Source organism: Leucoraja erinacea, chromosome 12, assembly GCF_028641065.1.
Source record: "Leucoraja erinacea ecotype New England chromosome 12, Leri_hhj_1, whole genome shotgun sequence".
In the NCBI taxonomy this organism is placed as follows: Eukaryota; Metazoa; Chordata; class Chondrichthyes; order Rajiformes; family Rajidae; genus Leucoraja; species Leucoraja erinaceus.
In genome coordinates, this window is record NC_073388.1 from 1,830,635 (window position 1) to 1,847,645 (window position 17,011).

The 17,011-nt window shown below is 43.5% G+C and overlaps 1 protein-coding gene across 4 annotated transcripts in view; it reads left to right on the plus strand.

Moving 5' to 3' along the window:
• Nucleotides 1-9,998, plus strand: part of klhl13 (kelch-like family member 13) — a 166,380-nt gene extending 156,382 nt beyond the window's left edge. For all 4 annotated transcript variants that reach the window (XM_055643441.1, XM_055643444.1, XM_055643443.1 and 1 more), the window contains 2 exons: nucleotides 3,600-3,713; nucleotides 8,699-9,998. In XM_055643441.1, coding sequence (XP_055499416.1) covers nucleotides 3,600-3,713; nucleotides 8,699-9,186 — 602 coding nt within the window. In that variant the 3' untranslated portion in view covers nucleotides 9,187-9,998. The remainder of the gene's footprint in view (nucleotides 1-3,599; nucleotides 3,714-8,698) is intronic.
• Nucleotides 9,999-17,011: the final 7,013 nt, after the last annotated feature.

The window sequence follows — 17,011 nt, forward strand, 5'->3', positions numbered from 1 at the left end:
AGAGGATTGGGAAATGTTTAGAAACAAGCAAAATATGACAATATATTATAACAAGGCAGAAGAGTATGAAAAAAAATAGAAAGTAATTTAATAATTAATGTTTAGAGCTTTTATGGCCATATAAAATTGAAGGGAGTAGACTGGGGAACTGGTGCCAGGTGGTAGAAATCCTTTATCATCATTATGGACTGATCTTCATTGTAGAAGACACAAAATATCTCGTCAATAACAGGTTATCAAGGGGCTATCGGAAGGTAGGAACATAAAATGATCCTGTTTGCTAATGAGGGAAATATCGGCAAACTAATGGGACTAAAGATTGAACACTCCTTTGGACATGAGAGGCTGCATCGTGTGGTATGAAGGAAGTGGCTGCACTGATTAGTATTAGAATGCTTGCCAAGGTAACACTAGTATTCAAAAGGAGAGAGACAGAAGGCGATCGTTTCGCCGAACACCTCCGCTCGGTCCACATTAATCAACCTGATTTGCCTGTGGCTCAGCACTTCAACTGCCCCTCCCATTCCGAATACGACCTTTCTGGCTTGGGCTTCCTCCATGGCCAGAGTGAGCACCACCGGATATTTGAGGAGCAGCACCTCATATTCCGCTTGGGCTGTCTGCACTCTAGCGGCATAAACATTGACTTCTCCAATTTCCGGTAGCCTTTGCTGTCTCCTCCCCTTCTCAGCTCTCCGTCAGCCCTCTGGTTCCTCCTCTTCCTTTCTCCTTTCATCCCCCCGCGCCCCCCCTCCCCACCCTACATCAGTCTGAAGAAGGGTTTTGGCCCAAAACGTTGCCTATTTACTTCGCTCCATGGATGCTGCTGCACCTGCTGAGTTTCTCCAGCACTTTTGTCTAGGCAGAAAGCATAGGTCACTCAGGGAAACATCTGTCAATGAGAAAATACTGGAATCCATTCTTAAAAATGTAATAGCAGGACATTTAGAAAATCTAAAGAATGTCTAGTAGAGAAATTTTGTTTTCTAAATTGACAAATTGAGGACGCAACATACAAGAAGTAGTTAAAGGGGAGCCAGTGAATGTGGTGTATTTGTTGTTCCAGAAAGCGGTCAGTAAGATTCCACATAAAGTTACATGCAAAATAAAAGTGCATGGTCTTGGGGATTATATGTAGAGACATAGATAGTGGAGTTGGCTAATTCACAGAAAATAAACTCAGGACAATTAGTCACTTAGTGTACGGTGTGATGGGGATCAGTGTTAGAGACTGCACTGTTTGTGATTCACATGAACGTCTTGGATAAAGGGATTGAGAACACTAGACAAATCTACTGATGATACAAGGACAACTAGACTGGCAACTTGTGAGAAAGACAAAAAAGAGCCTGTCCAAGGATATTGATAGGTTAGGACATTGGCAAAACATCGAACAGTGTGGAGATAGAAGAATGAAAAAGTAAATAGTTATTTAAGCGAAGTGAGACCACAAGTGGATGCACACGGACCAGAAATCCTGGTACTGAAAACACAGGGAAGTTAGTACACAGTTAAAGGTGATTATGGAGTCATGGAATATTGGTAAAGTTTTGATGCAGCTGGGGAAGATGTGATCATGCCTCACGTGGAGCAGTGTGTGAAGTTTTGGTCTCCATACTGCAGGAAGACTATATATGCAGACAAGGTCACCTGCTCAATGAACTGCCTGCCTTGCATTCAAGCCACCCTGTTTGTTATGTCCTAAATTAACTCAAATTTGTCAAACATGATTTCCCCATTATGAAACAAAATTGTCTCTGATCGATTGTCTTTAGATCTATACTCACTGGCTATGTTCAATCCTGACCTCTGGTGCTGTCTACGTGGAGTTTGCCAAAACTCCTTGTGTTCGCATTGGTCTCCCCAGTTACATCAGTTCCCCAAATATTGGTTGGATAATGACTATTGTAAATGTATCCCTAGTGTCATTGTTTGGAGGGGAATCAACGTGAAATTACTGGGCATGTGATAGGTTACAGGGATCTGAGTTGGGAAATGGGATTGATGTGATTGTTCTGAGAAAAGCCATAGACTCGATGCGCCCATTGGTTCACTCCTGTCATGACTTGCAGCTTTTGTAGTTAATTCTCAACGAACAAAAGAGTATCATAGGAAATGTAGACTTTTTCATGCTTGAAATAAACATTGGGCGACACACAGTGGCACAGCTGGCTGACCCACTGCCCCACAGTGCCAGAGACCAGGGTTCAATCCTGACTTCGGGTGCCGTCTGTTTGGTGTTTGCACGTACCCAAAAACATGCCAGTTGTAGGTTAATTGGTCTCTATAAATTTCCCCTGATGTATAGAGAGTGGATTAGAAAATGGGATAACATTGAACCTGTGTGAACCATCACGACAAAACAGATTGTTGGCATGAGCCGAGAGGCCTGTATCTACGCTGCATCTCCAAACTAAAATTTAACATCTAAGACATTTTTATACTGCAAAGGTACCAAGACACAGGAAATTGTTATTTTTTAAACTTCTCCAGTACTACCATAATTTTAGGAAATACTAAAGGGCCTGTCCCACTTGCGTGTCCTTGACACGCAAATTACACGACCTCGTGGTCCCGTTGAGGTGCAAGGGAATCGTTTGGCCGCGCGGGGCCGATCACACTGAGAAGCGCGGAGGGTTATGTAGTAGTGCGCGACATCGCACGGGGCTCCGACATTTTTGTAGTGAACGGAATCTTCACCCGCCAACGGCCTGTCGCGTTACTAACAGCCAAAGTGGGACAGGCCCAAGACCCAGGCGCGACACAACGTCTCACCTGCAACAGCAGCAGAAGCAGGCAAACAATCGCCGAGCTCGGCCTGGGGCTCACGGCCGTTGCGGTCCGGATCCGCCCCCACTTCTACTCCCAGAACGGGGCCAAGAAAATTGAAGATAGACACAAAATGCTGGAGTAACTCAGCAGGACCGGCAGCATCTCTGGAGAGAAGCAATGGGTGGCGTTTCGGGTCGAGACACCTTCTTTCAGACTGAAGAAGAGTCTCAACACGAAACATCACCCATTGCTTCTCTCCAGAGATACTGCCGGTCCCGCTGAGTTACTCCAGCATTTTGTATCCATCTTCAAATGACATCACGAGCTCCAGACGGCTGTGCGGTCGAATGAAGTTGCGTGCGACCTTCATGGAACCGTCGCGGCTCAACGCGACCACGAGGTCGCGTAATTTGCGTGCCAAGGACACGTAAGTGGGACAGGCCCTTAACTGTGTGAATATTTGGTCCCCTGTGTGTAATTTCAAGCCCTATGTATAAAAAAAAACATAGCTGCAAACAGAATGAAGTAACCTCAATCAACTGTAATATGTGTAAATGGAGCTGTAACGTGCCTTCATAGCATGGGGACTTATCCACTGCATCGGGTATATTGTTGATCAACATTGAATAAAATGTAGAGTTATTTATGAAGAGTAATGGGTACATCTATCACCAGTATTGATGCTAATAGGTAGGCATTTCTAGATAATCATTAATTATTGGAAACCAGAATACTTCCATGATCAATACTGATGATGGCAATTTTCATTTTTCAGAATAAACTGTGCACTTTGCATTTTGTGATCATTTCTCACTTCTTTATAACAGCCACTGTGGAATGCTACAATCCAAGAACCAATGAATGGAACTACGTTGCCAAAATGAATGAACCTCACTATGGACATGCTGGGACTGTGTATGGCAACTACATGTACATTTCAGGTAGGTATCTGCTCCAATTACTGTTTCAACTTCTCTGGAAGATTTTGAAGTTAATTGTAATCACAAATCTTCAATGTTTCTCGACTCCATATATCAATGTAGACCAATCCAACTTAACTCTGCAGTGTCACAAATTGACATCGTTGAACTATGTACCTGTACTATTCAGAAGCTCTCATCAATGGGCCTCGTGTTCCTTCAGTTTGTATAAATCTCACCACTAGCTCAGTAAACGCAACACGACCCCAGGCTAGGGAAAAAAAACAATTGTCACTGTACTCTGGCATATTGGAATAAATCATGTCCTTCATGTGACTACCTTGGAATTGGTAAGAGAATTGAAGACATGCTCTATCAGACCAAGACTCGGGCGATACATGAGAGATTGATTAGATCTTCAGCAAGCAGTACACTGCTGTTGAAACAATAAAGAAGTTTGTTCTTCTGCTTCCTGCTGTCAGAGTACAGTAACTTTGCACATCTTCTTGTGGTGCAACGTTCAGGCCAATGGTTGTGCTGAGCTCACATGTGTGTTGCATGTTCGTAATCTTCCTGCTTTGTATCTTTCTACGTAGGAAGACACTGAATGCTGGGGTAGCTCAACGGGTCAGCCAGCATATCATCAGAATATGGATAGGCAACGATGTTAGTCTATAAAAGAAGTAGCGGAGTGGGTCAGGCAGCATCTCTGGGATACATAGATAGGCGATGTTTCGGATCAGGACCCAGAATCAGTCTGAAGGAGGATCCTGACCCTGAAACAGCCTATCCATATTCTCCAGAGATTCAGCCTGACCCAATGAGCAACTGCTGCACTCTGTCTTCTCTGGTGAACCAGCATCAGTTGTTCCTTGTTTCTCTGTCTGATTACATTCCTGTTTCAGCTTTCATTTCAGACATAGTTGTCAGTCAGATCTGCAATTTATGGGTAATCAGTCAGGGTGACTTGTATGTCTCTCATCACCCACATCGTTGCAGAGTCCTATAACTGGGTACGGTTATCTTGGACATTATTCAACAGATTAAAGAAATGGAAGTCAGAATTTCTAAATCTGTGAATGAAATAATTTTGAAATGTAATCATTATTACGATGCTAGAAATATGGCAGCAAATTTGCATATAATAAAGCCTCAAAAGCAACAGATAAATAACAAAAATCTGACACCAAGGATTGTTTAATTTTTGGTGATGTATTAGACCTGCATTTATTCATTGGTTTGGATTGACCCACAACATTGTCTGTTTCTCTCTGTGCAGATGCTGTCTTGAGCATTTTCAGCATTTTTTACTTTTGGTTTGTTCAACAGGAATCAGGCTAATGAATCTGTATTATCCTGTGCAATATTTATCTCCTGATCACATGGACAGTTTGCTCTGATATTTGTGAAAATTTGCAAATTGGCTGCCATATCTCATGCATGCCAACAATCTGTTCTTCTAAAGCACTTTATTGAAATCTGAGTGATTTGCCATTTACCAAAAGATGCCATTTAAGTGCCGAGCACTTTGAAATGCTAGAGTAGATCATTTTTATCAACCCAGTCCTTGTATATCTATTTGGAAAGAAAGTGAAGTGTGAGTACAGTCTCAAAAGATTGAACACGATTTAAATAATGTTTGAGACTTATTAGAACGCCATATCATAAACAGGGACTGAAGGGATATGGATTATGTACAGGCAGATTAGAGTTGGTTTTGGCATCATTTCCGGCACAGTCACTGTGGGCCAATGGGCCTGTCCCTGTACTGTTCTATGTTAGATGATTAAATGCTGGAGGTCAGAGAGATCTGGATGTTCTCATGAAAGAATATCCAAGAAAAGGCCAATTAACCTACAAACCTGCATGTCTATGGAATGTTGGAGGAAAGCAGTGGAAACTACCGTGGGCACAGGTAGAACGTGCAAACTCCACACAGACAGCACCCGAGGGCAGGATCGGACTCTGGGCGCTGCACCCCTGTGTCGCCATTGCTGAGAGGAGAAAAAGCAAATCAAGGGGACAGTTGACAAAGTCAAACCGAGCCCAGCATCTCAAGACCAAATAGGCTTTTCATTTGTGGAACATTGTGGTTCAAATTGTCTGCCGTGCTTCCTACATGTTGACGGATACGGATTTCACAATGACTTTGTCAGGTGAAGAACATTTTGGAAGAATCTAAAAGACAGTAAATCAATATCAGTCTTTCTTTTGTTTGCACTTTGATCTCCTACTTTGATCATGTTTGTTATCTTTTATTTGGACTGATCTTTGAACAGATAAATTGATCAGATAATATTATTCTGGCTTTCCTTTATGAACCATCAGTAAATCTCTACCTCTCTTTCATCTGAAGGTTTTGGTTAGATTTAATTCACAATGAGAATTGTGTAAACTCTTCCAAAATAGCATATTTTACAAATACACATCATTTTACATTGCCCTGTTGCTTCTGAAAATATCATCATACATATCCCTACCCCTGTCCTTCACACATTTAATGCATTTCTCATATTGCTACTATATACCACTGCAATCATTAATACTGCCAATCCCATTGCTCTAATTTCAAACAAATTAATCCTTGCCCGAAAGGGAGAGAAAAAATAATGCACACATTTACATTCAAGTATCCTGCAGAGTCAGGATGTTTAAGAAGGAACTGCAGATTCTGGAAAATCGAAGTTAGAAAAAAATGCTGGACAAACTCAGCGGGTGAGGCAGCATCTATGGAGCAAAGGAAATAGGCAACGTTTCGGGTCTCGACCCGAAACGTCGCCTATTTCCTTCGCTCTATAGATGCTGCCTCACCCGCCGAGTTTCGCCAGCATTTTTGTCTACCTGCAGAGTCAGGATATTTGTTTTCAAAAAATAAAGATGGCAAGGAATTATTCTTGCTTGTTTAACTGTAGATAAAGTTTTGATAGAATTGAGATGATTAAAGTATTTGATATAGAAGTTGGAAAGGCCAGTCCTTGCTTGGGGGGGGGGACCCAGAATAAAGAGGCCACAAAACAACAGTGAAGCCTGCAACTTTCTCCACCATGTAAGTGTTTAGGGTAGATTCATTCAACAGTTTGAAACAATGCCAGAATGACTTCTGGTAAGCAGAGATGTTAAGAAAATGGAATCAAGGCAGGCAGACAATTAAACTATAGATAAACAATGATCTAAATACAAAGTGCTGGAGTAACTCAGTGGGTCTATTAATCTAGTTGAACAGGTTTTAAATAACAACATTTGAATGGGCTGCATTCTTATATTGATGCTGATGTTGTCCTCTATTAATAGGAAGAGGTATCAACACATTTACCTTTTGTATTGCAAGCCAGGAGAACATATAACCTTTTCTACTTCTGTAACATTGTCCATTTCCACCACATCCTCTGCTTACCAGCTGCTGAAGTCCCCACAGTGCCTCATTACGACTTTGCCTTTCCATCCCGCTCATAATTGGTCATGGAGTCGGTAGATGTTCTTGGTGGTGAAGTGTTTTCAACGATTGGTTATGGCCCATATCAACTCTTACCCCAACAACAACCTGGATCCACTTCAATTTTGCACTTTACTGTTCACCTATAGAAGTTCAAGAGAGTATTTGTTGACATATAGGAAAATGGACAAGGGAGAGCCAGTGTATGTAGTGTACCTGGACTTTCTGAAAGCATTTGATAGGGTCCCACATAGGAGATTAGTGGGCAAAATTAGGGCACATGGTATTGGGGATAGAGTGCTGACATGGATAGAGAAGTGGTTGGCAGACAGGAAACAAAGAGTAGGGATTAACGGGTCCCTTTCAGAATGGCAGGCAGTGACTAGTGTGGTACCGCAAGGCTCGGTGCTGGGACCGCAGCTATTTACAATAGACAATAGGTGCAGGAGTAGGCCATTTGGCCCTTCGAGTCAGCACCGCCAATACACATCAATGATTTAGATGAAGGGATTCAAAGTAACATTAGCAAATTTACAGATGACACAAAGTGGGTGGCAGTGTGAACTGTGAGGAGGATGCAATGAGAATGCAGGGTGACTTGGACAGGTTGGGGGAGTGGGCAGATGCTTGGCAGATGAAGTTCAATGCGGATCAACGTGAGGTTATCCACTTTGGTAGCAAAAACAGGAAGGCAGATTACTATCTAAATGGTTTCAAGTTGCGAAAAGGGGAAGTACAGTGGGATCTGGGGGTCCTTGTTCATCAGTCTATGAAAGTAAGCATGCAGGTACAGCAGGCACTGAAGAAAGCAAATGGCATGTTGACCTTTATAACAAGAGGAATCGAATATAGGAGCAAAGAGGTCCTTCTGCAGTTGTTCAGAGCCCTAGTGAGACCACACCTGGAGTATTGTGTGCAGTTTTGATCCCCTAATTTGAGGAAGGACATTCTTGCTATTGAGGGAGTGCAGCGTAGGTTTACAAGGTTAATTCCCGGGATGGCGGGACTGTCATATGCTGAGAGAATGGAGCAGCTGGGCTTGTACACTCTGGAGTTTAGAAGGATGAGAGGGCATGTCATTGAAACATATAAGATTGTTAAGGGTGTGGAGACGCTAGATGCAGGAAACATGTTCCCGATGTTGCGGGAGTCCAGAACCAGGGGCCACAGTTTAAGAATAAGGAGTAAGCCATTTAGAACGGAAACGATGAAACACTTTTTCTCACAGAGAGTGGTGAGTCTGTGGAATTCTGTGGAGGGAGGTACTCTGGATGCTTTAAAGAGAGAGCTAGATAGGGCTCTTAAAGATAGCGGAGTCAGGGGATATGGGGAGAAGGCAGGAACGGGGTACTGATTGGGGATGATCAGCCATGATCACATTGAATGGCGGTGCTGGCTGGAAGGGCCGAATGGCCTACTCCTGTACCTATTGCCTATTGTCTATTGAATCTCCGCAATTTCCTCAAGAATTGTAGTCATTGCTTGTTCATTTTTTTGGTCGGGGAGCAGAGGTGGAAATAAAACACCCAGAAGAAACGTTTGCTAATAGTTTTACTTTGTTCTTGTTCTGCAGGAGGGATTACTCATGACACTTTTCAAAAAGAACTCATGTGCTTCGACCCTGACACAGACAAGTGGACACAGAAAGCTCCCATGACCACTGTCCGAGGGCTGCACTGCATGTGCACGGTTGGAGATCGACTTTACGTCATTGGAGGCAATCACTTCAGGGGAACCAGCGATTATGACGATGTTCTGAGCTGCGAGTTCTACACGCCGGCCTTGGACCACTGGACTCCGATCGCTGCCATGTTGCGTGGGCAGAGCGATGTGGGCGTGGCGGTCTTTGAGAACAAGATCTACGTGGTGGGGGGCTATTCCTGGAACAACCGCTGCATGGTGGAGATAGTTCAGAAGTATGACCCTGAGAAGGATGAATGGCAGAAGGTCTTTGATCTTCCTGAGTCGCTGGGAGGGATCAGAGCATGCACTCTTACAGTCTTTCCACCGGATGAGAATACTGGGTCACCTTCCCGAGAATCGCCTCTATCTGCACCTTAGACAAGGATGCAGCCGCTCTCACTTCAGCTCTTACAAAGAACTCATTTGCACAGCATCATAATTAATATCAAAGATTATCTGCCTATTTTGCTCAGTAGTGACTATTGTAGGCAGTGACTCGAATATAATTGCAGAAATAGTGGATCGACTTATTTGTGCAGTACTGTTGGCATCAGTTGTCTGTCTGCCTGTTACAAGAGAGACATAACAAAATATATATGTCCAGGATTGAACTCTGTCTGGAAAAAGTTCAACAATTTAACTGTTATACAGTGTGATTTTTTTTTCCCCCTACATATTTGCAATGCAGAGGATTTCCCTCTGATTCGTTTAAAACAGTTCAATAACTAACCTATAAATGCTTATTCATTACCATGGTCTTCAAGATTTGAGAACTAATTTAATACAGTGCATATAGATGTGGGAAGGTAGCCTATCAAACGGCATTAAAATGTTGACCCCGACTAATCACTTGTCCCACCTATTTGAAGTTACAAAACAAAACTGGTCTTTTTGTTATCTTAAGTTAAACACAGCTCTGACGGGTTGGATTCCAGTGTGCAGTATTTGTGCTACCATCATTTCACTTCTGCTGAATTTGAAGAGCTGGCCAGCCTGATTTTGACCCCTGGTTGGCTGCTCCTTTGTTTGCTGTACAGGCCATTAGCGCAGCGCATCTCTCCTCTGTACATCTTGGATGGTGAAGTTATTTAATGCACTCTTTGGCGTCAGGAGGAGGGAGAGCTGCTGCAGCTCAGCGAACATGATCCATGGCGCTCAACACTTTTTGTTCAATAAAAGTTTAACTGAAATCACCAGGCCATCATACTTTCTAAACTGCATCTCTTCCAAAAACTTGTTCATGTTTACCGTTTTATTCTTTGTTGTCTTTAACTTCATAAATGATCTGTCAGCATAAGAGAGTGAGGAAAATAGCACACTGCAGCCATACGTGAAGAGGGAAAGGATTGCGTTAATGTTTTGGATATAGATGCATCATACAAGTTTTTGTGCAGTTTTGAACATGTTATATTTGCTGCTGTAAGTATATTACATGAACAAAACTATGTTCTTAACTCTTCGGAGTAAGTTAATATTCGTGCTTACATTATTAATGATTATATTAATCTTTTCTTGACTCTTCCTACATTTATTTTGGCTGGCTGCAATAAAACAGATGAGACCTGAACCAAATCTAAGGAAAGTGGCGTGGATAGGGGAGAACCAGTGGATGTGGTGTATCTAGACTTCCAGAAGGCTTTCGACAAGGTCCCACATAAGAGATTAGTATACAAACTTAAAGCACACGACATTGGGGGTTCAGTATTGATGTGGATAGAGAACTGGCTGGCAAACAGGAAGCAAAGAGTAGGAGTAAACGGGTCCTTTTCACAATGGCGGGCAGTGACTAGTGGGGTACCGCAAGGCTCAGTGCTGGGACCCCAGCTATTTACATTATATATTAATGATCTGGATGAGGGAATTGAAGGCAATATCTCCAGGTTTGCGGATGACACTAAGCTGGGGGGCAGTGTTAGCTGTGAGGAGGATGCTAGGAGACTGCAAGGTATGAGGATGCTAGGAGACTTGGATAGGCTGGGTGAGTGGGCAAATGTTTGGCAGATGCAGTATAATGTGGAAAAATGTGAGGTTATCCATTTTGGTGGCAAAAACAGGAAAGCAGACTATTATCTGAATGGTGGCCTATTAGGAAAAGGGGAGATGCAGCGAGACCTGGGTGTCATGGTACACCAGTCATTGAAAGTAGGCATGCAGGTGCAGCAGGCAGTGAAGAAAGCGAATGGTATGTTAGCTTTCATAGCAAAAGGATTTGAGTATAGGAGCAGGGAGGTTCTACTGCAGTTGTACAGGGTCTTGGTGAGACCACACCTGGAGTATTGCGTACAGTTTTGGTCTCCAAATCTGAGGAAGGACATTATTGCCATAGAGGGAGTGCAGAGAAGGTTCACCAGACTGATTCCTGGGATGTCAGGACTGTCTTATGAAGAAAGACTGAATAGACTTGGTTTGTACTCTCTAGAATTTAGGAGTTTGAGAGGGGATCTTATAGAAACTTTCAAAATTCTTAAGGGGTTGGACAGGCTAGATGCAGGAAGATTGCTCCCGATGTTGGGAAAGTCCAGGACAAGTGGTCACAGCTTAAGGATAAGGGTGGAAATCCTTTAAAACCGAGATGAGAAAAACCTTTTTCACACAGAGAGTGGTGAATCTCTGGAACTCTCTGCCACAGAGGGTAGTTGAGGCCAGTTCATTGGCTATATTTAAGAGGGAGTTAGATGTGGACCTTGTGGCTAAGGGGATCAGGGGGTATGGAGACAAGGCAGGTACAGGATACTGAGTTGGATGATCAGCCATGATCATATTGAATGGCGGTGCAGGCTCGAAGGGCCGAATTGCCTACTCCTGCACCTAATTTCTATGTTTCTATGTTAAACCTCTACCTCGTGGATCAGCCACATCAGCACAGCTGCAGAGAATTGATCGTTGATCGGTTATCTCAAGCAGAGAAATGAAGTGGGGCCTTTTATACCAGCTAATGATTCGATTTAAGCAGCAGTGTTCTAATGCCCCTGTCACACTTAGGAAACCTGGAGACTTTGCGCCCCACCCAAGGTTACCGTGCAGTTCCCGGAGGTTGCAGGTGGTTGCCGGAGGTTGCAGGTAGTGGAAGCAGGTAGGGAGACTGACAAAAACCTCCGGGAACTGCACAAAAACCTTGGGTGTGGCACAAAGTCTCCAGAGGTTTCCGTTCAGGTTTCCAAAGAGGGGCAGCGGCTAGTTGTGTTTGTCAAACCACTCTGTAAGGATAATCCCAAGAAATTGATAGTTCACCAGATTCTTGTTAAACTGTCCTTGATATTTTGAGGGGTTTATTTTGTTTTTGACTCACAGATGCAGCTTAGAAACTGCATCAATTTCTCATTGTGGTGGTGTATCGGTCTGTACAGAAGATTTAGACATGTCATTATTTAGTGGCATCCCTTAAAGAGTAATCAATAATTGAAGGAGATCTCCAGGGGCGTATGTATTAGTGTTTAAAATTGGGCCGACATACAGGGGATCCAGACTTGTGTCCATTTTGATGTGGTTCCTGGAGGTGTTCCGTTATTTGTCGGTATCCAAAGTCCGTATTTGTGGGTGATCCCCGGCTGTATTTACACATGTTAACGGCCTGTCCCACTATGGCGACCTAATTTGCGAGTTTAGAAGAGTTTGCCCTCGCCACAAACTCGCAGCATGGTCGACACATGGTCCTAGGAGGTCACTGTAACTCTCCTTCATGCTGGAGGGAAGTTCCCACATACTCGCCACCTCAGTTTGGTCGACGAAAAATTTTCAGTGAGTAAACATTGGTCGGCATGGTTCTTTTGAACTTGTAGTGCAGCGGTAGTGCGGTCACCATGTAATTATAGGTAGTCGAGGTAGCCGTAAGCAATCACCTTTGCTGACCGGGCATTTTAATTGGCTCATTGGGGAAAAAAAACATAAGCACGAGTTTTCAGAACCAAGGAAAACCGACTGGTAATGTTAAATGCCCGTTAAACTTTATTCTCTCCCCCCCCACCCCCTTCTCCGCCCCTCCCTCCCCGCTCTTTTAAAGGACTTACCGTACACTGTACCAGCCGTCTTTTACCTTCCTGTTCATCACGGGTATCACCTTGGCTTTGCACAGTGTGAATTTCAGACAGCACTCCCTGCTTTCCCTGGCCCTGCCTTTGTGATGTGTGTGTGCGCTGACTGTCGATCCAGCTCGCGGTTTTTCAGGCGAGTGCCCCCGAGCTTGAAGGTTGAAGACAGTTGCTGAAAAGTCGTGTAAGTGGGACAGACCCTTTAAGAGTCCTCAATATTTACAAGGTATCTTCTGTGTATTGATACAGGGTATCTCCTAAACCATTGAATTTGTGCAAATAATCCACAAGAGCAAAACAATGTTCACAGCAGTGTCCTCATTTTTGAAGTAATCTCATTTTTGTAGTCATCTCTGAGAGTTCATCCAAATTTGTCGGCTGTTCAAATGGAGATATGCATTGAAAACGAAACACTGCCAAGCTGACACATGTGACCTTTGGGGTCATCTCGTATAATATATTTTCCTCGATAAGGCATGGATGAGAAAGCAATATGAAATACCAAAGACCATTAAAGATCCCATGATTCACATATACATTTTACGAGTTTAAAGATTGGTCCCAAAAGAAAAATAAACTGATTATTTGACTGTGATAATACGGCCTCCAATTTGCCCATGAAAAGTATCTATCTATGTTTGATTGTCTTCCAGTAAGTCGGGTGTTTAATTCATTGGTTTGTTTTTGCCTAAACTAACCTGGTTGGAGTCGTGAGTTTTATTGGCTGAGTTCAGAGGAATAAATTAGTGATTTTGAAGTTTAGCTTCAATGCAGCCTGCCGAGGAGTAGACATGCTCTGAGGACAAATGTGGGAGACTGCAAAAGTAGGAGAACCAGGCCATTGGAGAGCAGGTAGCGTTAATAGTACTGAGATGAGAAAGTGGTGTTAATATATGGAAGTGTAAGGAGCTATGGAGAAAGGTCATTGGTAGCTGTAAGAATAAATGATGATAACAAATTAATTTTTAAATTGGGTTTTACATTTTAGAGCAGTCATTTTCCATTTGGCAGACCTGATTTATTACAACAATGTTGCAATCTAAATTTAGAGTATCGGAAATGATGGCTCCGTTATTTAATTAATGGCTATAATTTAGTAAAATAAATATTCTAGTCTGTTCTACCATTCAATTAGATCATGGGTGATCTGTAACTTTACTCCATTTACCTGTTATAGTTTCATTTCCCTTAGTAGTCTTAAAGCCCTGTCCCATGGTACGAGTTCATTCCAAGAGCACTCCCGAGTTAAAAAAAATCAAACTCGTGGTAAGCACGGAGAATGAATGTAGCGGGTACGTCGGAGCTCGTGGACGTCTCTTAGCAGCTCGTAACGCTAACGGCAGGTACTCAGGAAGACTCGCTAACGGCAGGTAAGCACGGGAAGACTCGTGAAGATTTTTCAACATGTTGAAAAATGTCCACGAGAGCCCCGAGTACCGACGAGTAGCCATTACCGTAAATCTCCGAGTTCGAATCGGGGCAAACTCGGGAGAACTCTTGGAATGAACTTGTACCGTGGGACAGGGCAATTACTGAATAATAAAAGTTTCCTTGTTAACCTTTTTATTCGCAGCCTGCAAGAGTTCTAGGTTTCTGTTTCCTTTTTATCTCTAGCCTCTGTCACCTACTCCACTTCTTTGCCAATCATCTCCGCCTCACCTGTATCCACCAACCACCTGCCATCCTTAGTCCCCATCCCCACCTTTCTTTTTCCAACATTCTCTCTCTCTCTTTCTCTTTCTCTCTCTCCCCTCCCCCCCTCAATGCCATCAGTCTGAAGAAGGGTCCTGCCCCAAAACATCATCTCTTAATTTCCTCCAGAGATGCTGCCTAACCCCACTGAGTTCCTGCAATACTTTGGGTTTTGCTCAAGATTCCAGCATCTACAGCTTCTCGTGTCACCAGATGTCTATTGCCCTTTGTATGGAACTTCTTTCTTAATTTCAATCCTGAAACTATCAACTCTAATTTTCAGATTATGATACCTAATTCTGGATTTTGCCCTCAGAGGAGATGGTTTCTATCCTATTACTATTAAAACACTAAGTACTTGTGCTATAACTCCAAAGCGCTCAACTAAGAAAACCAAGCCCAAAGCCAAAGTATTATCTAACTATCTAACTGAATACACCAACTTGTGCTCAGGACAATAAATAACTCTATGCAAAAATCAGCTACATGTTTACTATCTCTTTAAAAAAAAAAATCATATGGATCCTCCCTTCACTGGTGTTTCATTGAGTTAGGCCCACAACACCTCGGGAAGGCTCAACAGTTGGTTCTGGTATCCCAGAACAACTGCTCTCACCAACGCTGCTACCAGTATTGACTAAATAAAGGAAGCTGCAACCAATGCTAACAAATGCTAAACACCTGCATCCTATCTTCTACTAATCCTAGCCCATCATTAAACTTGTCACACCACAAATATCACCCTTGCATAAGACCGGGATACACTTACAACAAACTACAATTACAAAGACATACACAAACTGCATGTCATAACTTTTCTTTCTGCCCCCAACTGACATTATTTCTTCTCCACCAAATCCACCTCCTACCTTGATCATCTGCCTCTCACATCTGCATTCCTGCCTGACCCAAAGTGTCCATGAATTTCTAGCTCTCCAAATAGCACTTGGTCGATCTCGCTGTGAAACCTCTACCATACGTACTCTTGCTCTCCATCCTCGCTGGTCAACTTCTGCTGCCAACTCTACATATCTGCTTTTTCCATTCATAAGCCTCATAAATTAAGTTGTCCCAATGCACCGTCAGTTCTATAAAATATACTATATGCTGACTAACTGACCATAAATAACCCCACTCTCACCATCGACGGCACCACTGTCTCCCCATCTCCCCAGGCCCGCAACCTTGGCGTGATCTTTGATTCCACCCTCGCCCTTGAGCCTCACATCCGCCATGTCATTAAAACCTCCTTCTTTCACCTCCGCAACATCGCCAAACTCAGACCCTCTCTCACACCTCCCGCTGCTGAAAGACTCATCCATGCCTTCATCTCCTCCCGACTGGACTACTGCAACTCACTTCTCCTTCGCATCAGCTCCACCTACATCAACCGACTCCAACTGGTCCAGAACGCAGCCGCCCGACTCATCACCCACACCAAATCCTGGCATCACATCACTCCAGTCCTCAAACAACTTCACTGGCTTCCCATCTCCCACCGGATCACCTACAAAATCCTGGTCCTCACCTACAAAGCCCTCCACCATCTGACCCCCCCATATCTCACTGACCTCCTCTCCTGCTACCAACCCTCACGGTCCCTCAGATCCACATCAGCCGGTCTCCTCTCCATCCACGTCCAACCTCCGCAGTTCTGGAGACAGAGCCTTCTCCAGGGCAGCTCCCAGGCTCTGGAACTCCCTCCCCCAACTGATCCGCAATTCTGTGTCCCTCACCATCTTCCAGTCCCACCTCAAGACCCATCTCTTCACCTCTGCCTATCCTTAGCCCCACGTCCCCCTCCATTTTCTTTAGATTCTGGAGTAGTTCTTGAGGATTGGAGGGTAGCTAATGTAACACCACTTTTTAAAAAGGGAGGGAGAGAGAAAATTACAGACCATTTAATCTAACATCGGTAGTGGGGAAACTGCTAGTCAGTTATTAAAGATGGGATAGCAGCACATTTGGAAAGTGGTGAAATCATTGGGCAAAGTCAGCATGGATTTATGAAACGTAAATCATCTCTGACGAATCTTATAGAATTTTTCGAGGATGTAACTAGTAGAGTGGATAAGGGAGAACCAGTGGATGTGTTATATCTGGACTTTCAGAAGGCTTTCGACAAGGTCCCACATAAGAGATTAGTATACAAACTTAAAACACACGGTATTGGGGGTTCAGTATTGATGTGGATAGAGAACTGGCTGGCAGACAGGAAGCAAAGAGTAGGAGTAAACGGGTCCTTTTCAGAATGGCAGGCAGTGACTAGTGGGGTACCGCAAGGCTCAGTGCTGGGACCCCAGCTATTTACAATATATATTAATGATTTGGACGAAGGAATTGAATGCAACATCTCCAGGTTTGCGGATGACAAGAAGCTGGGGGGCAGTGTTAGCTGTGAGGAGGATGCTAGGAGGCTGCAAGATGACGGATAGGCTGGGTGAGTGGGCAAATGCTTGGCAGATACAGTATAATGTGGATAA